General features: G+C 43.0%; 1 protein-coding gene across 1 annotated transcript in view; it reads right to left on the bottom strand.

Annotated features, from left to right (window-relative positions):
• Window positions 1-26,286, bottom strand: part of SHC3 (SHC (Src homology 2 domain containing) transforming protein 3) — a 133,184-nt gene that overhangs the window by 18,414 nt on the left and 88,484 nt on the right. The window contains exons 7-11 of the mRNA XM_011975222.1: window positions 22,180-22,306; window positions 15,884-16,034; window positions 14,767-14,866; window positions 11,145-11,303; window positions 7,010-7,305 (exon numbers count right to left, since the gene is read on the bottom strand). Coding sequence (XP_011830612.1) covers window positions 7,010-7,305; window positions 11,145-11,303; window positions 14,767-14,866; window positions 15,884-16,034; window positions 22,180-22,306 — 833 coding nt within the window. The remainder of the gene's footprint in view (window positions 1-7,009; window positions 7,306-11,144; window positions 11,304-14,766; window positions 14,867-15,883; window positions 16,035-22,179; window positions 22,307-26,286) is intronic.

Here is a 26,286-nt window from a genome sequence, read left to right as displayed (position 1 = left end):
TTTTTGAGACAGAGTCACCTGTCACCCAGCCTGGAGTGCAGCTGTATGATCATAGCTCACTACAGCCTTGAACTCTGCCTCAGTCTCTCAAGTAGCTGGGATTACAGGTGCATGCCACCATGCCCAGCTAATATTTTATTTTAGAGATGGGGTCTCACTATATTGCCCAGGCTGGTCTTGAACTCCCAGGCTCAAGTGATCCTCTCACCTCAGCCTCTCAAAATGCTAGGATTACAGACGTGAGCCCACACACCTGACCTGTATTTTCTATAAACTTGTAGATACAGAGATTCTTTTTACACAGCTTCATTGAGATATAATCTAGATACCACATTCTTTAAGGTGTACAATTCAATGGGTTTCAGTATATTTGCAGATACATTCATCATCACCACTACCAATCTTAGAACATTTTTATCACCATAAAAAGAAATGCCATACCTTTCAGCTATCACCTCCCTGTTCTCCCATCCCTCTCTCTCACCCAGCCCCTAGGAACCACTCATCTATTTTCTGTCTCTGTAGATTTTCCATCCTGAACTTTACTGTGAATAGAATAACATATGGTCTTTTGTCACTAGCTTCTTTCACTTAGCATAATGTTTTCAAGGTTCATCCAAGTTGTGGCATGTATCAATACTTCATTCTTTTTATAGCTGAATTATGCTCTATTGTATGGATATACCACATTTTACTTTCTTATTTATCTGCTGATGACACTTGAATTGTTTCTACCTTTGGGCTATCATGAATAATGCTACTATAACTATGTGTGCACAAGTTTTTGCATGGGAATGGGGCGAGAGTGGAAATGGTTTGGGGGAGACCAGTGTTTTTCCTTAAAAGCCTTCTGCTGTATCTCCTTTGTTTATATTTTTCAGTGTTACATTGATAAAAATGTAAAACGCATGTGGCTGAGACAGGCTCTTGGATCAAATGCTCCATGTTTCTCAGCATTTCTCAGTTTTCTTGGAGTGAGGCTGGGACTCATGGACTAGAGGGAGCTGATGTGAGTCCCCTCCACAGCACAGCCATTGACAGCCCACGAGTTTCCTCCAGCCTCTCTTCTCCTTCGAGCTCCCATGTTGAGAAGGTGAGCCCAGGACATGGACAACAGTTCATCTGGATCCCAAGTCACCCAAGGACCTGTGGGACCTGGAGAGCCACACAACACACACGGGACTTGGCACGCAGGAGACTGAGCTCTGCTGGGTTAAGCCACTGAGAATACAGATTTTATTTGTTATTGCAGAACAGCCTAGACTGGATGATACAAAGGGAATTTAAAAATAACAACAGGACATTATAAAGTGAGGATTAGGGAACATTTAAAAATTACTCTCAAAAACTAGTGAATGTGGGGGTGTTGGATTGTCATCAATGTTTTCTGATTTTATGAACAAAATTCCCAGCATGTGCTCTTAAATGTGCAATGACCAGACACCATGTGAATCACGCCCACAGGAAACCCACTCACTGGCGGCAGCAACGCATTCAAATGCAAGCACAGTGCCCACCTCACTTAGCTGGTCCTTCAAGACCAAAGAGATGAATCAATGATAAATGACTCAGGGAATAATTTTAGACATAAGAGGGCTGACTAAACAATTCTGAAGATGTTGAAAAGTAAAGTGTTCCAGACTCCATCTCTGAGGCTTCTCTTAGAGACCCAGCTACTGGCACTTTCCAGATACTATTTTAGAGTCAGTATTCTTGACACCTTACGAATAGGGCTCAGAAGATGCCCCAGGCAGCTTCTCATCACGTTTCCAGTGATCTCAGTGAAAGGTGGGAAGGCACAAAGGTTGGTATACTGTGGAGTAAATTTAGATGCAGAACTGTTTTGCATCCTTATTTCTCTGAGTAATCTGTTCTCTGCCAAGTTTCCCCCTTTATAGTCAGGGACCAACCAATTACCATGAAAATCAGATGAATAAATATTGAAGAGAATGTGTTCATTGCCTATTTTGGTGTCCCCACAGCAAGAATGCAATGTTACATTTTTAATGAAGTCTTTCATTTCCATTTTCTTTTTCAGCTAAAGCTGTCTTCCATAGGATCAATTTAACTAAAAAATTAGATCCAACAAAAGAGCCCTCCCGCCGAAGAACAGTCATTAGTAGGTATGACTTGACAAAATTTCTCAACAGTACTACAAGTTTCTCCTCCAAAATTAAAACTGTATGGTAAACACAGCTTTGGGCATTGGCTTGCTTGGATACCTGGTTTAATCATATTTCTACAAATTTATACTCTCTTTATCTGCTACATTATGATACCGATTTTTTAATGTATAATAAGTATGTTATCAGTAGTACACAGTTCTTTCTTAAGTCATTCTTTGACATATACAGACTAAGTGGACAAACAAATTCAATCATCTTTGTTCTATGACATCTTTAACTAGATTTTAGCTTTTTGTTTTTTTAAATATCTAAAATTTTGAACTGAAATATTTATATTCTCATAGAATTGCTTGGGTATCTTCTCCCCTATTTTCTTTTAGATAATCACAACTGTTAGTTTATGCAAAGAGGAAGAAGTCCGAGCTGATTCTACTTCGAAAATTTCATTTCTGATTCTACGTCTGCCAGTAGCATGTGACCCTCAGCACCCCATCACCTCCACAGGCTCTCAACTCTTAACCTATAAAAGCCTAGGCCAATCTTTGTGTTTGCTCATCAAATGCTTGTTGAACACTGCTATGTGCCAGGCACTATTCTACACGTTGGGCGCTATGGCACTAAACAAGTTTGCTACCCTCATGGGGAATACAGTCCAGTAGAGGAAACTAGCCAAATAATGAAGAAATTAACAAAGAAACAAATGTTTGTTTGTGGTAAGTGCTTTAAGGTAAAAACTAATCAGAATGCAGAAACAGGGGGTATAGAGGGGATCCTATTTGGGATAAAAAGGTTAGGGAAGGCTTCTCTGAAAAGACTTCTCTGATGTGTAGGAAGCCTAGCTCATCTTAAGAGGTGAGTAAAATGGCAAAATCTTGATATCAAAATCAGATGAGCATATACAGGCCAAGGCAGCAAAAACAAGACAGGTTTTACTTACAACAGAGATTCAACAAAATCCTAAATAAAACATTCGGTGACCAAATCCAATAATGTATTTCACGAGAACGATGGCAAGGTGAAGCAGAGTTTATGACAGGATTACAACATCAAAAACATCCAGCTGTGTAATTCTCCATATTAACAATTTAAAAAACAATTATTATCTCAAAAGGTGCTGAAGAAGTAGTTGATACAGTTCAACACCTATATATAATCAAAGTAATTAAATAATGTGTAAGTTCCATGAGAGCAGATATTTTCTTTTAAAACAGGTTCATAGACGTTTTCCAGCTGCCAAAATACAATGTCTGGACATAGCAGACATTCAGTACATATCTGCTGAATGAATGAATAAATGGATGAACGCAATTTTTTAGGACAATCAGTGAAAAGATAATCTCCCCAAAGCCTACTGCAACCAGTGCAATCATTCCTTTTCAAGTTTGGAGTGGACAAGGACACTCTCCCCTGGCCAGCCTTTGTAGGTGCCTCTAGTCAGAGCAACGGGGTGAGAATACCACGTAAGGGTGAGCCCTGGAGGGCAGGAGGTGAAACTGTCCAGGTCTGCAATGGCAGGACCAATGTTCCAGTAAAACTACTGGAAGAAGCAAAGTGTCCAGGCACAAGATCACACAACATTCCTCTCTCTCCAGGAAAAATGGCTGAGAAAAAGAAACTCAAAATAACATGCCACTTACAACAGGAGCTAAATCTAGACACTCTAGGAAATAATCTAATAAAGGAGATAGAAGAATTTGTGGGAAAAATTTTACAACTCTACCAAAAAAAAAAAAAAACTGAGTTACTGGAGACTTATGCCATGCTTGTGGCTGTGCTGATCTAATACAGAAAAAGTGTTGGGAAAAAGCTGAATGTTGGGAGGGAAACTGAGGCAGGGCTTGTATAATGTCTTCGGGAATGTGTCTAGACTTGCTGGCTCCTTGCTTCTAGCCCTCCTACGCTTCTAGATCGATTATATTCCCATTATCTCAAGTAGCAGAACATGTTCCATATAAAAGCTGTAAATCATGTGCTTAATGCAACGTGTCCTTTTGACCGCCACATTCACACCACCTGTTTCTTTGTTGGATTACCAATAAATACCGTAGGCTCCCAGAGCTCGGGGCCTTTGTAGCCTCCACGATCGCAATGGCCCCCTGGTGTCCCACCTTTCTCTCTCAAACTGTCTTTTTCTCAATCCTTTGACTCTGCTGGACTTTGTCACCCCCATGACCTAGTGTTGGGTCTGATCTCCCCAACAAAAATGTCTGTTCTTCCTCAAATTAATCTATATACATTCAATGCAAGCCCTATTGAAATCCCAGCACATATTGTTGGTGACTTGAAAAACTGATTCTAAAATCAGTGTAAAGAAGAATATATATCTGCAGCTCAGTAGAACGTTTTAGAAAAAGGAGAATCAAGAGGAAGGACTCACACCACCAGATGCTAAGAGAGTTCCAAAGCCATAAGGATGGAAACAGCATGGTACTTATACAAGGACTGAACAGATCAGTAGAATAGAATCCAGCATCCAGAAACAGACCATGGTGCAAAGAACTTAGTATGTTTTCAAAGGAACATCAGGACAGCAGAGAAGAGATGAATGATTCAGCAAATGGTGACAGAAAAACTGGTTTACCCTCTGGAGATTTAAAAACATGTTGAACCTCGGCCAGGCGTGGTGGCTCACACCTCCCAGCACTTTGAGAGGCTAAGGCAGGTTGATCACCTGAGGTCAGGCGTTCAAGACCAGACTGGCCAACATGGAAAAACCTGTCTCTACTAAAAATACAAAAACAAACAAACAAGTAAACAAACAAACAAAAAATGTATGTATATATGTGTATATATGGTGTCTCTATCTCATTTCAAATTCAAAAGTACCTTCAGTTGGAATTAAAGCCCACATGTGAAAGATGAAACTATAAAGCTAACGAAAGAAAATATATATTCAAATCCAGTATATTTGTGATTTGTGGGGGAGAAAAACTTTAAAAGTCAAAACCATCAAGCACAAATGGGAAAACTGACAGATTCAGATGCATCCCATGAAAGACTTCTATTTGATGAAGACTATCACAGACAAAATTATCAGATGGATGACAAAAGCAAGAGAATACATATGAAAATTCTGTTGCCGAAAACCTCAACAAGAAAGCCCAATCAGAAAGTCAAAAGAAAAACATGGAGAAAAGATAAGAACATTAACTTTACAGAAAGAATCTGCTAATTTACTAATGAAGTGCAACCAAAGAATTACAAATCAAACAATGAGATTTTCCCTTTCTCCTTACTCCCACAAACTAGCAAACCTACAGACTCTCTCAAGGAAGAGCAAGGATGTTGCTGGTGTGCGCCTCCGTAGCTCAGCCATTCTGAAAGCAAATCCAAGCCCCAGTGAAATTCAAGGTATGTGTACCCTGTGACCAAAACGCCACTCTTGGCTCCTGTCCCAGAGATACCGTGCCCAGGTACAGAGAAAAACATGCATGAGAGTTTGTAGCAGCTTAGTCATCCTTCTCAAGAGAGCTCAGTAAGTGACGTGTGGACTGCACATGTGACCGGCCCCAGGCAGCCCACCACAGTAATGATCTGATCAACAGAAACCACCATGGACACATCTCAACAACATGTACGGTGGTGGAAAAGGAAGAAACAAAATGGGATTTGTGGAACAATATCATGTTTGCAAACTTTTTTCTTTTTTTTTGAAACAGGGTCTTGCTCCATCACCCAGGCTGGAGTGCAGTGTTGCGATCACAATTCAGGGCAGCCTTGACCTACTGGGCTCAAGCAATCCTCCCACCTCTGTCTCCTGAGTGGACTACAGGCAGTCGCCACCACGCCTGGCTAATTTGCAAATTTCTAAAAGGCACAAACACAAAATGTTTTCTCAGAAGTACATGTATGTTAAAAAAGAAGATGGACTGGAAGGATATACATATATACGTTACATTCATGAGGAAGGGGCTGTCTCCGTGGAAGGGAAAGAGGAAGTAGCTACTGGCTGGAAGTGGGAAGTGGCTGCTTCCAAAGAAACAGAAAGAGGAACTGTTTAGAGTGCCAGGAGCTGGGGTGTTCAGGCAACTGAGTCTTGGCACCTGAGGTAATAAACCATTTTGGATAACACCCCCACCCCCGACTCATGCAGTTTAATTGTGTTCCAGTCCAGCTGAAAACAAAAGCTTCATCCCTCCCTGTCAATCAGAAAATGCAATGTTTTTAACTCCTATTAAATAACTCTACCCTGCTTTGTTGTTTTCACTGGATAAAAGGTTTTAAACAATCCTGGAATTTCACTCAATGGTTAGGTTGATTTAACTACATTTATGAAGCTTAGCAATTCTTGGACTATGCCCCAGGTAAAGTCGAATGTGTTTCTTGACGGGAAGATGAAAAATTCAGTGAAACCTACAGGATTATTCAGATACAGCTATAGTGCCAGGGATGGCCAACATCACTAGGAGTTACTTCTCTAAATGGGAAAACAAGAGACTTAGCAAAGGGGGTTTCATTTACTGATCATCACATTTTACAGCCTTAGAACAAAATCCTCAGTGATTCAACTTTTTGACAGAAGCATTCAAGGTAAATATTAAAAGCCTAGACGCCTGTACTTCCTTGTCCACTAGAAACATGTTTGTAAGGAAAATGCTCTCAGTTTCTGTATTTATTTACTTTAAAGGACATAAAAGTCAAGGCTTTCAGCCTAGGCCATAATTCTAAAAGTTTTAAAACTTGTGTGGGACCCTGACCACTGGCTCCTGGCTCCTGGTTCTGGCCTGATGACAGGAGTTGTCTGTCCCTGGGTTCCCCTGAAGGACTCGGTAGGCACTTGTGGATAGAGGTGGGAACATGGAGGTCATTTGACAAAGTGGAGATTGTTTAAGGCAGGTCTGCGCCCATCAGCAGGTCCGACCCCATCCCCACTGGGTGCTCACCGTGCCTTCCGGGTCCACGAGCAGCAGGTGCTTGGCCTGGCCATTGTGCATGCCCGTGAGGACAAAGGAGCCCGGGTTGGTGGTGCTCTTCCTGACCAGGAAGTCTCCGTCTTTCTCCAGCAGCCCCTCTGCCTCCTTCCTGCTCATCTCTCCTTGGTACCAAGTCTCAGCTTGCAGGTCCTCCAGCATCTTGGCATCCGGGGCTCTGGGTGACACAGGGCTGATGCACTCCACGGAGGCTGCCTTGCTTAACACGGGCCCCAAGGGCTGGTTCTTGAGAGCATCTTCAAAAGGTTCTGTCATCAACAACATTGACCAGCAACAAGTCAATCTCAAGAAGAGCAAATGATTAAAAAAAAAAATACAGTGAGAGAGATGGAAATGCAAAGGCAACTCCTCCAGAAGGGGAAAACAAAAACCACTGGAAAAAACTAGCTGGCTGGTAATATAACAAGAGCCATCATAACAAGCATTGAAAAGCACAGCCCAAATTTTGGCATGACTTTCTGATGAGTCTGCTTTCCCAAGACAGCTGGGAGTTGTGCTATGTGCCAAGGAGTCAAGCACACCCTTTGTCTAGCTAGTTGGAATGACTTCATTTTTGCATGCTGCAGGAGGCCATGAATATCACATGCCATGTACTTTCTCTGGAACTTCAGCCAGCCTCTTTAACAAATTCGGAATAAAAATCTGCCAATACCAAAGGGAAAGATAAGCTACAAAGCTTTGATTTTTATGCAAAACAGGAGCCCAATCCACCAAAGATTTATTTCAAAATCTTTGCATCAGGCAAATTTTTAAAAGAGAAAGCTTATGGGTATTGGGTGCCTCTCGTGTGACTTGCCCCAGGCTAGGAGCTCCACCTCCCCTTAACCTTCACTTGTTTCCCTGTGGAACGAGGCTCTCGAATGAGTGCTTGAGACCATACTTGGTTTCATCCCCTTCAGAGCACACTTCTCAGTGCAAGGCATGTGTGAATGGTGAGATGGCTGCTCTAACAATAAATACCAGCAGCAAAAGAAGTAGCCAGGCATGTCTAACTAAATTCCTATGTTCGATTTTCACATTAGGTAGTGTGTATGAAAGAACTCTGAAAACTGCACACAGTGCTATGCAAGTGGAAGGTAGTGCGATGATTATTTCAGCCTACACTGTCTACCCAGCACAACACAAGCAGCACAAGAACAGGAATAGTTCTTTCCTGAGCATAACTACACCCTCAGAGCCCAGCATTGCTCCTGGGACACAGTTCATTCACTATAGTCAACAAATGCTGTAAAATAAGCCAAACTTGCTCATTGTTAGTACAGGGTGGGCAGAAGTGAGGTGAATAAATGAAACTAAAATTAGCTCTTTTTGACGCTTATTAATCTTTGACAGATTTGGAGATAAAAATAAGTTAGAATCATTGGCAAAAATTATGTTTGTGGATGTTCTTTTTCATCTGACTTTTTTCCTGATTACCTGGAATTATCATTTGTATTATATTGTTTCAACACCATCACCACCTTTGCTATCATCTACATCATCAAAATCGTCAGCATCATCTCCACCATCACCACTATATCCACATTCACTTTTATTGGCACCACCACCATCAGCATCACTACCATCGTCACCATCATCATCATCACCATTATCACCATAATCCCCATTGTTACCAGCATAACCATCATCAATACCATCATTGTCACCACCATCACTGTCACTACCACCAGCAGCAGCAGCAGCAGCAGCAGCAATAGCATCACCACCATCAACATCATCATCACTATCCCTTCACCATTATCACCACCACCACTACCATCAGCATCATCAGGATCATTACCATTATTACCACCATCTGCACTGTCATCATCACTATCATCACCATCACTGCCACCACCATAACCATCATCATCACCATCACTGTCACCAGCAGCAACAGCAGCAGCAGCAGTAACAGGTGCAGCAGCAGGATCACCACCATCAGCACTATCATCACTATCACCATCACCATCATCACCACCACCACCACCATCGGCATCACCACCATCATCACCATCATTATCACCATCACCACCACCACCTTCACCACCAGCATCATCACCATCATCATCACCATCACCATCATCATCATGACTGTCACCACCACCACCACCATCATCATCATCAGCAGCAGCAGCATCACCATCACCATCACCACCATCATCACCATCACCATCACCATCAGTGCCACCATCACTATCACTACCATCACCACTACCACCATCACCACCATCATCACCTCACCATTATCACCATCACCATCAGCACCATCATCACTATTACTACCATCACCATCATTATCACCACCACCACCACCATCAAAATCACCATCAGCAGCAGCACCACCATCACCACCATCGTCACATCAGCACCACTATTATATAGAGCTACTGGTTCAAAATAAAGAACACAGAGTGCTGGCTTTATTTAGTTCCACACTTTTCAACTGGCACCAGCCTTTCTAAGGCTCTTTTTACATTCTGTTTCCCCTCCTTAGGTTTTGAGAGCAAGAGGAGAAATTAACTGATGGGAAAAGGGTAGCTCTGGTTCTCATTTTTTCATCCCAAACACCAGCCAATCTAACTTTCCTTAGGGTCTGAGTCCAGGAGTCATTGGTAAATTGACTATATTAAACAGTAAAAATGGTCTAACCAAATATGGAACTATTAAACTGCAGTTTGGAGGTACTAAAACAACTCCAGCAGAAGCTTGGAGAGCTACCACTGTGCTTTGCATCTTGAAAAAGTGGCTTCACATTTCTCAAGCTGTTTTCACATTTTTAAAAATAAAGGCACTGGCGGGACTGAATTAGGTGATCTAGCATTGAAGGTGGCTTCAAGCATTGAGATTCTACAGTTCTTGCTTAGATGATTTTTGTAAGTCAAAATGGGGTTCCAGTGTGTCTGGGAAGTCAAATTTGCTAGGGAGACAGTGTTGTTGTGATGAGGTTGCCTAATTATAAAGGCACTTAACCCTGTCCTCACTCATAGAAAACACCACAAATCACAGGTATTGGCCCAGCAATGCTGCCTTTCACAAATGATAAAGTTAGTTAACTTCTAGGATTCTTCATTTCCTCCTCTGTAAAATAAAGGTAACAGTAGTTATCATAATACTTACCAGTAAAAATTTAAAAATAAGTGTTTAGCACATGGTAGAAACTCATTCAGAACTAGTCTCCATTCCCTCCCTCTTCAGCCTATAAAATTCTCAAGGAATATGAAAAGCAAATTTTAGGATATAAAGCTCTTGTGAGCTTGTGATGCTCTTTCAAAATTCTTTAACAAAAATTTTCGCTTTCGTTAATCAGTTCATGAATGATTTAATTTCCTCACTCTATATTACAAACAGAAAGTCCGTGGTACACATCCCACTACATCGCTGTCTGCAATAGACTCCTACTACTCTCCTTATCCTGTTGAGTTTTCATCACTGAGGAGCACTTACCACTACCTGGTAATAGATACAGTTGTTTATTTAACCTCCATGAGGTAGAGACTTCGCTGGTTTTGTTTCCCTGTGTATCTCCATCAAGTAGAATAGTATTTGACAAATGGTAAGTGTTCAGTAAATATTTGGAGAGGGGTAAGAGGTGAGCGAGAGAGAAAAAATGAGAGAAAACAATGAGAGAGCAAGTGGGAGGAGGGGAGAAAGAGAGAAAACCCTCATAAGAGAGGGGTGTGTTGCAATTTCTTGCCTATCTGTTAAATGTTGGTCTGCTTCATAGACCGAGAGCTCTGTGGAAACACGGGCCATGCCATTTCATCTTTGCATCCTTAGCAACTAATACAGTAGCTGGCACATAATAGCCAATTACTATTTAAATGAATAAATAAACATTTGTGTATGTATATTGTCTCAATATATTTGCAGATCTTCAAGAGGAATGTCAATTCCAAAAAGAAGGGGAAATTGCTCTGTCTCTTGACTACAGAGAGGGCTATAATCCTAAACAAATCCAATCATCCCCCAGAAAAGTACAGTTAATCATCACCATTAATCAAAACCCTGCTATCAGAAAATTTAGTAATTACACAGATTTCAAATAAAAGGCAGGGTGAAAAGCAATCTCAAAAGAGAAGAAAACCAGAGAAAAACAGAAACCCACTCATGTCAAAGAGGTCTTTCCTCGGGCTGCTCTCAGCGCTGCTGACCGCAGTCGGCCAGGCCTGCGCTGGGATCTGCTGGGTGTTGACGTAGGTGGGTGCTTCTCCTGTGGGGGCCACGTGCAGTTTCCCTTCTGGCATGCTGTAGATTTCCAACGACCCTGCAACAAGAAAGTGAGCCCCTTTTCTTTTATGATAGTGACACTATTCAAGCCACCCAGCCCTTCACAGAGAAGCTCTTCCGCTTGCAAATGGGAAAACTCCTCCTTCAGATTCCTATCGGTGATATTGTCCTCTTCTGAGCTTATCACTGCTGTAACCCGGCCAAGATGTTTTCCAGTCCTTCATATCAACATGGGATCTGCCAGCCAATGTCAGGATGGACACCTTGATGGCTCCACGGTGATGGCCTTAGCAAAGATTCTGGCCCTTGCTGCCCTAAGACGGCAGGAGCCTGGCAGGCAGAACATGTCTGGTCTCCTCCTCTCCTTGACAAATGCTTCAAGATCAGATAACTGAGCAGAAGGACCACAAGCCTTATTTTAATTGATCTCAGTTTTTTTTTTTTTTTTTTAATGTAAGCAAATGCTTTATAAATTAACTTCATTCAAGCAATACAATAGAAGCTCTGTTCTATTGTAGGGAGGAACTGAGAGAGACTCCTTCCTTACAAAATAGGGCTGCAGTTATTGCTTCTGGGTCTGTGAAGGAAGCCCAGGGTGGGTGTGCAAGGGAAGAGCCCCCTCTGCTGAGGCAGTGACGCTGCCTCATGGGACTTCACAGCTAGGCAATGGGTTTGCTGAGGCTGGGCCCGGGCTTTTCTGTCACCCAGACCCAGTAGCCCGAGAATGCCTGCTCAGATCCTTCTCGGAGTCTTTTTGCGTGTGCGCCCTGTCTCCAGTCTTCTTACATAAACATGTTCGCAAGAACGCCCTGTGGCGTTCACATTTCTGGAAAGAGGGTGTCTTTCACACCCTATGGGCGGTGGTGTGTTGAAGCCAGCTCAATCCAGCTGGCAAGAGTTGGTTCAGGGCTTTTTAAAAAGCGTTCCCAAGAGCCTGTGGCTGGACGTTCGCCAGCACACCACTGTCTCCCAGCCTGTAGGTGTGAGAATGAAGTGTCGTGCTAACATTCCCTCACTGGGGAGCACCACCTGCACGGACTGTGTTTCTACTCTCCTAGTTCTCAACATGCTTTCTATATTGAAGAGTCTAGTCAGATTACGCGTCCTTGCTTAGTAACAGCTATTTGCAGTTTACACCTTTGTGTACATTGCAAACCAATCAGCCTTTAGAAAAGAATTTCACAAACAATATGTTAAAAGGAGAAGATCAGGAGCCCAAATGTATAATCTTCCTGACTACCCTTTCCCACCGGAGATGACAGCAGATGCTGAGCCGGGGCAGGAGGACATGTGCCATGGTAATACCTGAAGTTCACGTCCATTGGGGATAATATCTGCCAGCAAATTAATAAGTGACATTCTAAGTTGTTCTGTGAGAAAAGATATTTATTGTTTTCTTTTCTTTTTTTTTCTTTTTTTTTGGCAGAGTCTCACTCTGTCGCAGAGGCTGGAGTGCAGTGGCACGATATCGGCCCACTGCAGCCTCCACCTCCCAGGTTCAAGTGATTCTCCTGCCTCAGCCTCCCGAGTAGCTAGGATTACAGGTACGCACCACCATACCTGCCTAATTTTTTGTATTTTTAGTAGAGATGGGGTTTCACCATGTTGGCCAGGCTGACCTGGAACTCCTGACCTCATGTAATCCTCCTGACTCTGCTTCCCAAAGTGCTGGAATTACAGGCCTGAGATACCACACCCCACCTATTTATTGTTTTCAAAGAAGAGTTGGAAATTTATTGAGAGCTCTGAGTCTCAAGTTCCAGGCCAGGAGCTCATTCTGCTACATCATCTGTTCTCGATCTGGCTGGAATAACTTGAATATATCAAAAACAAGACCTATTTTAAAATAAACCTGACATATTTTGCAATAAAGTAAATATATAACAGAAATAATGTGTCTCCTTTATTCTTTAGCAGTTATTGTATGTCTATGCACACACATGTTATGGGAATACATTTTAAATGTATCTAGAACAAGGATAAATAGCCATAGTGAAAATGCCCCTCTGGCAAAGTTATGGCTCTGATTTGCTATTTCCAGCCTATTCTGAGGCAGAACATGTGGTGGCTTCTGCCAGGCCTTATGTTTTATTGACTGGGCCAGCACTGTGGGTCTTCCTGCATCTGGGGCAGGCAAGACATGAAATTCTCTTACACAGAGGACATTTAAAAAATGTATTGTCATTTGCTTCCTGGCATAAATAGCTATAATGCAGGAATAAGCCTCAATATTAAACCAATATGTTTAAATTTAGATACACAGAAGCATCAGTTGCCCCCATCCCCTTCAGATCTTACGGACTTAGTAGCCAGGATCCCAGAGCTATTGAAAGAGTTATAAATTTTTTTGAGAAGGGAAAAAGGTTAAAATTAAAAGACATTCTTAAAGGATTAGACTGAGATATAAATACATTCATACATATTTGTATGTGTATATATAACTGTCTAGAGAATAAAGACTTACGTGACCAATTAGCAGTTACTTCTTAGATAGTTGTATCTAAATTATTATGGCTGTATCTAAATATATTTGAATCATTTGCAGATATGTGACTTATAGACACTTATATCAACATTAGTTATAATGTATGATGTAGGTGCATGTTAGATGCAGAAGTGTTCTCTAAGAGTATCCAGGGCCTGTGAGAGATGCATATCCCTGGTACCACATCTGCCTCAATCCCTAGCTTAGAGTAGGGGGCTTCACATTCCCCAAAAAGCGGACCCTGAGTAAAGGGAAGGAGAATGAGACAAGGAAGGAAAGGCAACAATTTGTTGTGGGAGTCACTGGGGCTCAACCTCAACCTTAGAGTTGCCTTACGAGTTCCCATCAGAAACTGGGGTGAAGGCGTGCCTGAGATGTCAACTTCTCAGCACCCCTGGGCACGGAAGCTTTCCCAGCATGGAGGTGTACAGTCTCAGGGGCATGAGGCAGTGAGTGCCCACGAGGTGTGAATGGTCGTGGAGCTGCAGGGAGGCACCACATAATTGGTGCCAGGAGATGTCTACAACACTGTTGTGTTTTTTTTTTTTTTTCTTTTTTGAGACAGGGTTTTGCTGGAGTGCAATGGCGTGATCTCGGCTCACTGCAACCCCCACCTCCTGGGATCAAGTGATTCTCCTGCCTCAGCCTCCCAAGTAGCTGGGATTATAGGCACCTGCCACCACGCTCAGCTAATTTTTTTTTTATTTAGTAGAGTTAGGGTTTCACTGTGTTAGTCAGCCTGGTCTCGAACTCTTGACCTCAGGTGATCCTCCCGAACTCTTGACCTCAGGTGATCCTCCCGCCTCAGCCTCCCAAAGTGCTGGGATTACAGGTGTGCACCACTGTGCATTGCGCCACATTGTTGCCTCTGTTTCTATGGTCTAGTCAGGATTCTATAGCAACACACACAGCAAATATATCCAGGGGTCATTTTGTCAGTCCACAGAAAATAGGCGATCCAGTGGTGAGCATGTTACTTTTGAAAAGTGTCTTTTGTGTTTCTCACCCATCTCACCTTGTCTCTCATTTTGCCTGAAAGGTGTTTGCTGCCAGTCTTCGCCAAAGGTGTCTCCTAAGTGTCTTCCCTGGTAATAAGTCTGCTCTTTTCCTGCAAACTAGAGACACATGTAAATAACACAGAACGAAAAAATTATTTTCTTCTCATTTCCCCACTTTTGAAAGCCACAAGACAGTCAGCAAATTGATGCTTAAGGTGGATCAAATCCTCTGATACACCCAATTTTCCCTTCATGCCTCACGGTTGCCATTAAGATTTGGGAAATAAGTTTGTGTGAGTGTGAGGAAAAGGCTGCATCTCCATCAAAATTACACATGCCCCCCCTTGTTTTCATTACCCCCACCACCCCTCCCGAAGTGTGACTGTAAATCAAGCTCTTCCATATGTATGTCCTAAAATAAATTTCAATTACAGAGTATCTATGTGTCAGAACACACTTCCCACATAACACATACGCCCATGATTGTTCACACTTGGGCAAGTCCACTCTGTAAACCAGGAAACTTCCTTCAAAAAATCAGGAAATTCCCTCTCAGTGTCAGATCCCTGAGCTCGATGTTATTTTGCCATTTTTAGTGGTGCCATTATAATTCACAAAAGGTAGTAATGTTAAAAATTTCCTATAACAAAATAGAAATATCATAACTCTAAAAAGCAATTGCCTTACTAGAATTTTGAGTTGGACATAAAGCAAGGGAATGAATAAAATAGAAAACTCATAAAATTCTCATCCTTTTAAGGGTCTATATTCACTCCTTTTCAGAGAACCCAATGCCTCCCAAGCCTTTTTAAAATCTTAAATTCTCTCTTTCCCTCACTGAGATCACAGTATGATGGAATACATGTGAGGGTACAGAGGACACCCCCAGACTCATATCCCAGGAATCACAACACAGTTCCAAAGCATTTGGCTAATGCTTTATGATGTTAACACAAAGCCTCTCATCTGCATGCCTCATGAAATCCAGTGAGAGAAAGTTCACGATTTACCGTGTCAAAAATGGAATAGAACATCAGCCTGAAATAAAACAAACAAACAAACAAACAAAAACAAAAGGAAATAAAGTTGAGTTAGCCTCCATTCCTTATAAAGAGAAAAAAATATAAAACTAACCTGTGCAGTGTCAGGAGCATGGGGTCTGGGTTTCAGTCGAGCATCAAGAAAGCCCCCTGGAGGAGGCATCTTGCTTGGGATGCTGTTGTAGTACGGGTGGTCTGAGCCTTCTCCCTCCTCTTCTGTCCATGGCTCATCCAGACTCTGCATTCTGTTAAAGGAAGATTTCCAAGGGCTTTAGCCAAAAGTTGAGCTTGCAGCCAAAACCAACAAATCTAATGTTAGCGCCTGTTATCAAGAAAAGAGAGTTTAGTCAGTGCCTCTTCAGCCATCCAGGTCTCACGCATAGATGAAAAGCAGACGAGTGGTTTAGCAAAAGATCTCTGCCATATTCAGAGTTTCACTCACTGGAACATTTCAGTCATGTTTGAATGAGGTCCTTTTGTAAAAGGACATTTTAATTAAGAAAGAAATTATGCCTAAGGATAGCCAGCTCCTCAAGGGACAGCACACATTTTTGTAAGCCATGAAATTGATCCCAAACAAAACCAACTACAAAATGGAAATTTAGTGATAAGAGGGAAAATGGTAGAATACGAACCTCTCAAAATTCTCCCTTCTGCTATTTGAAAAAACTGTTGTGCTTCAAAGGACAATGTCAAGAAAGTAAAAATACAAACCGCAAAATGGGAGAAAATATTTGCTAACATGTATCTTAAAAGAGACATGTATCTAGAATATATAAAGTACTCCTACAACTCAACAATGAAAAGACAGCCCGATCTTAAAAAGGAGCTAAGGTTTTGAGCAGACTTTTCTCCAGATACACAAAAGGCCAATAAGCACATGAAAAGAAGCTCGACATCGTTAGTCATCAGGAAAATGCACATCAAAACCACAACCAGAGACCACTTCATCCCCACTAGGGTAGCTATAATCAAAGAGATAGACAAGAAAAATTATTGATAAGAACATGGGGATATTAGAACCCTCACACATTGCTGATGAGACTGTAAAATGGTGCAGCCACTTTGGAAAATAGCTTTGCAGTTTCAACATAACCATATGACCACAGAATTTCACTCCCAGTTATATACATAAGAATATTGCAACATATGTCCACAAAGAAACTTGTATACATCTTCACAGCAGCAATGTTCATAAGAGTTAAAAGGTAGGGCTGGGCGCAGTGGCTCACACCTGTAATCCCAGCATTTTGGGAGACCAAGGCTGGCAGATCATGAGGTCAGGAGTTCAAGACCAGCCTGGCCAATATGGCGAAACCCCATCTCTACTAAAGATACAAAAATTAGCCGGGCGTGGTAGCACGTGTCTGTAATCCCAGCTACTCGGGAGGCTGAGACAGGAGAATTGCTTGAACCTGGGAGGCAGAGGTTGCAGTGAGCCGAGATCGCGCCACTGCACTCCAGCCTGGGTGACAGAGCAAGACTCCATCTCAAAAAAAAAAAAAAAAAAAAGGTAGAAGCACCCAACTGTCCACAAACTAATGACTGGATGAACAAAAGGTGACATATCTATACATTCAAATATTACTAAGAACTCTAAAATGGAAGAAATACTGACAGATCTTACATGAATGAATCTTGAAAATATTCTTCTAAGTGAAAGAAGCCAGATACATACAGTATGATTCCATTTATATGAAATGTCCAGAATGGGCAAATCCATAGAGACAGAAAGTAGTTTAGAGGTTGGTGGGAGAGGAGGGAGTGGAGAATGGGGAGTAATTGCTGATGAGTATAGAGTTTCTTTGGGGGGGTAATGAAAATGTTCTGGAATTAATGGTGATAACTGTACAACTTTTGAATATAACAAATCAACTGAATTGTAAACTTTAAAAGGGCGATTTGATTATATATGAATTATCAATTTTAAAAATAATAATAAATGGAGTCTTAGTGGCATCTGATTTGTTTTTCAAAGTCTTCTTCGGTTTTGGGTTGAAATACCCTTGGATTTCTGTAAGGAAAATCCTCCAAGAAAAATCAGACCATACCAAAAAATCCACTGATGGATTGAGTGATTGATTTTTTTGAGATAGGGTCTCGCTCTGTCACCCAGGTTGGAGTGCAGTGGTGTGATCATGGCTCACTGCAACTTCTGCCTCCCAGGCAAGCCATCCTCCCACTTCAGCCTCCTGAGTAGCTGGAACTACAGGCACGCACCCTTGCACCTGGCTAATTTTTGTATTTTTAGTAGAGATGGGGTTTTGCCATGTTGCCCGGGCTGGTCTCACAGTCCTGGGATCAAACGATCCACCCGCCTCAGCCTCCCAAAGTACTGGGATTACAGGCGTAATCCTGCAATCCATACCTGGCCAAAAACCCATTTATACAAAAGTACTATTTTTTCTAGGTGTGGTGTAATCCTAACACTTTTAAGAGGCTGAGATGGGTGGATCACCTGAGGTCAGGAGTTTGAGACCAGCCTGACCAACATGGAGAAACCCTGTCTCTACTAAAAATACAAAATTAGCCGGGCATGGTGGTGCACGCCTGTAATCCCAGCTACTCGGGAGGCAGGAGAATCGCTTGAACCCAGGAGGCAGAGGTTGCAGTGAGCTGAGATCGCACCACGCCACTCTAGCCTGGGCAACAAGAGTGAAACTCTGTTTCAGAAAAAAAAAAAAAAGTACTATTTTTTATTTCCAGTTGAAGATGTGCAACGAATCCAGATATCCAGATCAGAGTCTCTTCCCCAGTAATAACATAATGAACAACAACAACAAAAATTCACAAATAGTAAATCTATACACTCACCTGCAGCGAGAGAAGGACCGGAGAAGCCTGACTCCCCGACGCTGAACGCACAGCTTGGTCGGCCTCACACTGCCACACTCCCTCTACCCTCACCTGTCCTCATCTCTACCCCAAAGAAACTAAGCTGAATGTAGCAAATCCTAATACCTCCAGGAAATATTTCCCTGTATGGAGACACATGGCCTGAGGGATTGAGTAGAAAATCCAAGAACTTCTCCAAAACAGAAGCCCCTGTCTTGCTGGCCCCTAAGATCTCGGCATCCCAGAAGGAAAACCTGCCAGTAGGGCCACAGGTCAGGTCCCCAGAGAATGGGGCTGGAACAGCTGGATGCAGTGGGGTTCTCTCATGCTCCCAGGCTGCTTCCAGTTGGAGGAGTGGAGCTGGAACGGAAGGCAGGGCTTCCCCTCGCCCCTCTCTCAGACAGTACCCTGCAGACACCAGCAGCCTCTGCAGGATAAGGTGAGGCGGGTGTCAGGTCACCGACAGTATGAAGCTACAGGCAGGGCCCCTTGATGCTGTTCTGCTTTAGAAATGATAGGCCGGCTTGGGGCAGTGGCTCACGCCTGTAATCCCAGCACTTTGGGAGGCCGAGGCGGGTGGATCACAAGGGATCGAGACCTTTCTGGCTAACACGGTGACACCCCGTCTCTAAAAATACAAAAAATTAGCCAAGCATGGTGGCGGGCGCCTGTAGCCCCAGCTACTCTGGAGGCTGAGGCAGGAGAACGGCGTGAACCCGGGAGGCGGAGCTTGCAGTGAGCCGAGATCGCGCCACTGCACTCCAGCCTGGGTGAAAGAGTAAGACTCCGTCAAAAAAAAGAAAACAAACAAACAAACAAACGGAAATGATATGCCAATACTTGCATTTGGAGGTGACATTTTTCTCAGTGGATAAGATCCTGTCTACTACATTTTCTTTCCCCCAAAGTTCTTCAAACTTCACCATATACAAACATGTACAGAACTTCATACTTTAGGTACACTGCCAAAGGAGTATGTATGGCAGTCACTAACTCCCTCCATTCATTTTTGTATGTATTATCTTAATAGCATTTATTTGGCTCTTATTCAACATTTCAGAAACAAAGGCTACCATAATAATTAACATGAAATATACTTATGCATCCCCCATGGAGATTAAATGTTAACTTTTTGATCTATTATGTTAAATCAAGTTTAGCCTAAAGCTACCTCCTTACATATTTAAATTTGGCCTAAAGGTTTCTCTGTACATCCTGAACTATCCAAGTGGAGGTGTAAACAGACCGTAGCCTACTCTTGTGCCAATCACCGAGTTTTGGCCAGTCAAATGCAGCCAACTGTTTGAACTGTGTTCAAATAAGGCAAACGCCCAGCTGTAACCAATCCAGCTGTTTCTGAACCTCACTTCCATTTTCTGTAAGTCATTTTCCTTTTTCTGTCCATAAATCTTCTTCCACCACGTGGCTGCCCTGGAGTACCCTAGTCTATCCTGGCTGGGAGGCTGCTCTGTGCGTGAATTGTTCATTGCTCAATTAAACTCCTTTAAATTTAATCTGGCTGAAATTTTTCTTTTATCAATTACATGCTTCCCTTTTTAATAAAATTTGGCAAACTTACGTTGGATGGATACATAGATACATTATATTGTAAGTAAAATGTTAATGGTAGAAGCTAGATGGTGTCTATACAGTTCTTTGTGTATACTAGAACATTTTTATTATAAAATGGTGTAGGGGGATATGCTTGACAAATACAGTCAAACACAACCCATCCACCCACACCCCTGCCGTGTCCTCACATATCCTGGAGTTATGTATAGTATTTTTGCATTATTTTGTTGTTGTTTGTGTGTCTGATTTTTTGAGATGGAGTCTTGCTCATTGCCCAGGTTGAAGTGCAGTGGCACAATCTCAGCTTACTGCAACCGCCACCACCCGAGTTCAAGTGATTCTCTTGCCTCAGCTTCCCAAGTATCTGGGACTAGAGATGTGCATCACCACGCCCAGCTAATTTTTGTATTTTTAGTAGAGATGGGATTTCGCTGAGTTGACCAGGCTTGTCTCAAACTCCTGACCTCAGGTGATCCGCCCACCTCGGCCTCCCAAAGTACTGGGATTACAGGCACGAGCCACTGTGCCTGGCCTTATGTATGTTTTTACACTCTTTCCACATATTTATTTATCCATATACTATAGATGCAATCATGTATGTTTTCAAAATTTTCATAAATGGTTCATATCCTTTTGTAACTTGCTCTTTTTTATTTCACTATAAATTTTGAGATTTATGCTGGTAGTACATGTATATTGGTGAATTCTTATTAACTATTATGTCCTATTATACACAAAATAAAAAATCTGTTTCCTCACTCTCCTACCTACATTTGGGTTGCTGTCACTGTTTGCCTCTAACTCTTCTATACACGTCTTTCTGTCCCAATTTGTTGAAGTTTCTTTCTTTCTTATTATTTTTTTTAATGTGATGGCCATAAGGGAGAATTGAATTCTAGCATTTTCAACCTCTGGAGTGAAGTTTTTAGCAACGTGGAAACGGTGGGTCCTGCAGAGGCACCTCCAAAATGAATGTCTTAAACAGAATTCTCCAGGGAAAGAGGAAAAGAAATGAAAAGTCTCTTTGAAGAAAGGCAAAGACTGAGAAGGGAGATGAAAGAAGGCTTCACAATCATAAAAGCAAAGGTAGAGTCTGACTCTAGAACTAAGGCATAGAAGAATGTGGCTTTAGAAGTTTGAAAAAAGTACAGAGTAAATTTAGGAACAGTAAAGTTTTGTTTATGGTGAACACACCATTAGAATAGATTTTCATTATGCAAGTTCAATCAAGGACAGAATATTGAACGACCGAAATGCCCCATATTACTTTTCTTTTAATGCTTGATGCTGTATGGAATATTCTTACATCCTAAGGAAACTCAGTGATAGAACCTGAACATTTTTTATAATAAACTAAACATCTCCCAACTCCTCTTCACACTCACTATTTTGTTGAACATTAAAAAAAACCTATGGTGCCACTCTTATTCGTACTTCACAGATAAAGCTGCTGAGACTCAAGGAGTTTACAGAACTTGCTCAGGGCCACCTGGAAGGTAAACAAACTACCAAGTCATTAAGCTGCAAAGGCCAGTGAAGCAGAAACTATGCTGGTAGCCAGCACAGTGCCTCACGGAGGGGACCTCTTGCAGCACGACTTTGGCTAATCGTAATGACAAGGACAATGGGACACACAGAACCGGTGGTGACATAGACCCAAAGAGGTGACATATGGAAGCATCACATGGCTGCAGAGGAAACAGAATAAAAAAATTTATAATGAAGTCGCTTTTCTGTAACCTTGGCGACCGTCACTATAGTTTCAAGAAAATGTTTTTCTACACATTCAAAGCATCATCCATATGTTGGCTTCCATCTGTTGGTTTTCTGTGCCATATCCCGGCACCAACCAGGTGTCTCAGAGCCCAGGAAGCCCTGTGATTAATTGTGCCTGTCCAGAGCACAGCTCAGGGACGTGGTTTTAAGAGGAAAGGTCATGAAGCCCACATAGGCTATTGCAAATGGTGTCACAGCACTACTCACCGATCATGGAGAGCGGGAATCTTGGTAGGACACTGTAAATATTGCTTAAACCGGAGCTCAAAGGCTTGTCCTATGGAGCCGATGACATCCTGGGCCAGCCCATCACAGCATTCCAAAATGTGACAAGCTGGGAAAGCAAGTGACATGGGCCTATTAGAGACAGACACTGGTGCTACCTAGACTCCTCTACAAAGAGCCCTTGCTGAGGTCAGAGGGACAGAGAAGTGCATGCTTCTTCCATAATATGTCCTAGCAGATCCAACCGCAGCTTCATCTCTGGGTAGGGAATCCTATGGCTACAACATTTCACAGTAGGCATGCATTTCTTAATAGCCTATTGTCTACAAAATTATAGGTTTCATTTTTAAATAAATTAAATAATTTTCAAGTTCAGTTTGATGGTCTTCAATTTCTTTAGAGTCTATAAAGCATCAGTTCTGATGTCAATAGGGAAAAATTGTTTAGAAGGAGACTTCAGCATGACGAAGAGCCTGATCTTGACATGAACTAGGCCCCTTTAAACCCATGAGGCCTTAAAAAAACGGACTGGAACCAGCACCTGATGAATGAATCTTGATTTATTCAGTGAATTTAGAGCAAGTTGTTCACTTACTTCTTAGTGGGGGTAAAGTGTTGACCACCCTATGTGGCCACTCAAAACAATAAGGAAACCTTTGAAGATGAATATAAAGAGATATTAATTATCAGTGTGACATGCCAATAACATGACACATGCATCTACATAAATTTGAGACTGGATATTCATGCAGATTCTCAGAAAAGCAGCTTGTGTAAAGAGTAGATAAAAGTTAGGGGTGGCGGTAGGCCAAAATGAGGCCACTCCAAGGCTGGTGGTGAGGCCTGGAGCAGTCCTTATGCTCAAAGCAGGCACCAGCTGTTACACAAGGACATGCTGTCCTAGTGGCAAGGCTGTGGGATTATCTATGTGAAACTTTCAGAGAAAAGAGGGCCAGCCTCTGCCTCATAAGGAAGTAGTACTTTTTCTCCAGGGTCCTGGAAAATACCTCTAGTCTGCAGACCCATTTCCACCGTGCCCTACCACAAGCGTCCATGTGTCCCTCCTGAAGGAGCCACAGGGCTGTCGCCATGAGGAGCCTAGCATGATCTTTTTACCAATGGGATAAAGGAATTCTCGGGAATTCCTGGGAAGGATGACAGCTGCCTTTATCACACACCACCTTTCTCCTGCAGACAATCGCATGCCAAGGAGGGGTTCCTCCAAAAGCCACATTGGCCCCTGCAGTGAGGAGGACACATTTCCTCATGAGTTGTTCCCCAGCCCCGGCAGTGATTAGGGAGACACGGAACTGTGCCCTGCCTATAGGACAAGCCAGTACATACTGGAAGGACGAAAGCTGTCAGGGAGGGGATAGAGAGACAGACACCGCTGCCTCTGCACAGTGTGGAGCCTCTCAGCATAACACAGCACTGGGACTTTACCCCGGCGGCAGCCAGCTAAGCCCTGGGGCCTCAGCTACTTCTCCCCCAGAACCCAGGGCAGGGTGACTTCTGTGGACACAGGAAATGTATTTCCTCGGAAGAGCAAGTGCGAATGTATTGCTGCTTTGGGTGGCAATGCAACCCCTTGGATACAGCAGTCTTATTTTAGATATCGCCAAGAGATTTGTCTACAAAGTTTCAGGCATCCTGGTTGTCTTTTTGATGATCGGTTATTATTTTAGTATTGACATTATTTACTAAGTATTGCCCCCAGGTCATCACAAAGCAATACCAAGCAGCTGTTACAGTTGTGCAGGTCACTGACAGGTACACATGCAACCATCTTTCCAGCTAAGAAGGAAGTAGCAGTCCAGGCCTGAGCGAAGGAAAGCCAGTGAGACACCTCGTTCCCCTGACCTGTCCTGTGCCACGCCCCCCTGGCCCTGCCATCCAGCATCAGCACCAGCCAACAGGACTGGCTGGTCGGTGTTTTGGAGAACCAGAAAAAAGACTGGAAAAGGCTCAGACAGGGTAGCTTATTTTTTTAAGGAGAAAATAGGTACCCTAGCCTTTAAGATGAAGAATGAAGAATACGATCTATTGAGAGTGGGCTGTACAATCTCATCCACACGCCACTAACCTTCTACACACCTGAGAGCACGAAGCCTGGGAAGGGGCCTCTGTGGGAAAGGTCCAGGACATTTGGAGCAGATTTGGGCTTGAGGTAAAAGCACTCTACATGCTGAGAAATGGGCCATGTTGCTCTAAGTGACTAGTAGGGCGGCAGGCCCTGCAGATAGTGAGCAGACCCACGGACTCTCGGGAGTTAACACATGCCTGCAGCTCCTGGCACCTGGCAGAGTCCTCAATGAACAGAGAAAACAAGTCACCTGTTGCTTTGGTCTGAGGATTTCTTCTACAAAATGGCCTCTACACGTTCCAGAAACTCCCTCCAAATCCAAAGTTAAACCTGGACTTTGTCTCCCTGGGCCTGGTATTTCTTCTGAGAGTGTTGACACTTAGCCAAAAGTCACTGTCTTCTAGCCTGCCCTGTGTGATTTGATGTATGCACCAAATAATGAGGCCTTCCCCAAAGGCAGTCATCAAGCCTGCTGGGCTTCACCTCTCCCTGAGGAAACAACAAAACCAAAGATGTCGTTCAGAAGCAATGGAGAAGAAACCGAGAGAGATGTGCAGCGCATTCATGCACAGAATCGAGATTCCAAATGACGCAAAATCTAAAACACAGCTCAATGCAAAGGTCAGCTAAACAGGGAATTCCACAGTCCTTCTCATTTGGGGAAACTGCCCATTGGTGAAACTTGTACCAACGGCCTGCAATAGTTCATTTACTTAGAAGCAAGGATCCTTTGCCAACAATCGTTTCTCTCTTGCTTAGCCCCGACCAATAAAAAAAGCTGAAGCCACTCTCTAAGAGGATTAGCCCAAGCTGCCCCGGAGCAGCCAACTGAGCAACGACATCAGCAAGGGGACTCTCAGCAGGTCACACCACAAGGACTACTCCATACCTGAGATGGACAACTTGAGAGCAAATCACTCCCTTAGGAATGTGTTGTGGCCCTGTAGACACACTGTAGGAGCTGGGAACATGGTGGCTTTCTGCCATATGGTAGCTCCTGGCATGTCAACTCTCATCTCCTGCTCCCTGAAGAATGGTTAACAGTGGCGGATGAGAAGGCAGTGCCCAGATGCATCCCAATCCATGAGACTGCCAATTCTCAGCTTCATCTCCCCAAATAAGTCCAGAGGCTAGTAGCTGCTCCCAGCTTGGTGCTCAGGGCTGCCCCTGGCCATCTGCCTGCCACAACAGGGCCTCCAGTAAACTGGTGTGAGGCTTGTTCATCTGAGCATGCTCTCCACACCCTCCCTGTGACACCTATTCTGTGAGTCAGGGTGTGCAAGTTATGCCACAGTAAGAAACAATCCCAACGTCTCTGGCCGAAAGCAACCATTTCATTCTTGCTCACTCATTTCTGGGCACCTCTCTAAGGCAGCCATCCTCTTGTGATGACTCAGTGGCCCAGGCTGGTTTGATCTTTTGATCCTGGAACTCAACGCAAGGCCTTTCCCACAACCTGCGGAAGAAACAGACAGCAGGGCCTTGCACCAGTACCAAATGCACCTCTGTTCTGCTCCCAACCCGTCACACAGAACTGTCATGGGCTTCTCCCAAGCAGGAGGGGGCTGGCAGATGCCATCTTCTGCAAGTTTGGAAGGATAGGAGAGCAGGATATTAGGAATGCCCGTCACACCCACTGAACCCCTTCTCTAAGTCACAGGTATCCATGCTGCTTCTCACTCACGCCTACCACAAAGAACTTTCCAACCATGCATCCCCAATAAGTGTCTATTTATAAATTATTAACATGCGTTCCTGTATTAATATTATGTGTATTATAAAAATATCTTTTAAAAGATATCTTTTGTCTTCAAAAAGGTTAAAATAAAGAGAAAAATAAAAGTTTAAGCTATCTTGTTAGCCGTGAAAGCATTACACTGTCAGTTAGTATCTCAAGACATAACCACATTAGGTTATTACGATGGATAAAAATTCATCTTTCCATCCTGGAAATACATTTCTTAACCACTTTGAATGTGGAAGGACTGATTTCTTTTTTTTTTTTT

This window comes from Mandrillus leucophaeus, unplaced genomic scaffold, assembly GCF_000951045.1.
Source record: "Mandrillus leucophaeus isolate KB7577 unplaced genomic scaffold, Mleu.le_1.0 Scaffold152, whole genome shotgun sequence".
Taxonomy (NCBI): domain Eukaryota; kingdom Metazoa; phylum Chordata; class Mammalia; order Primates; family Cercopithecidae; genus Mandrillus; species Mandrillus leucophaeus.
The sequence above is the reverse complement of the archived record's forward strand: the minus strand, read 5'-3'. Positions and strand labels throughout refer to the sequence as shown.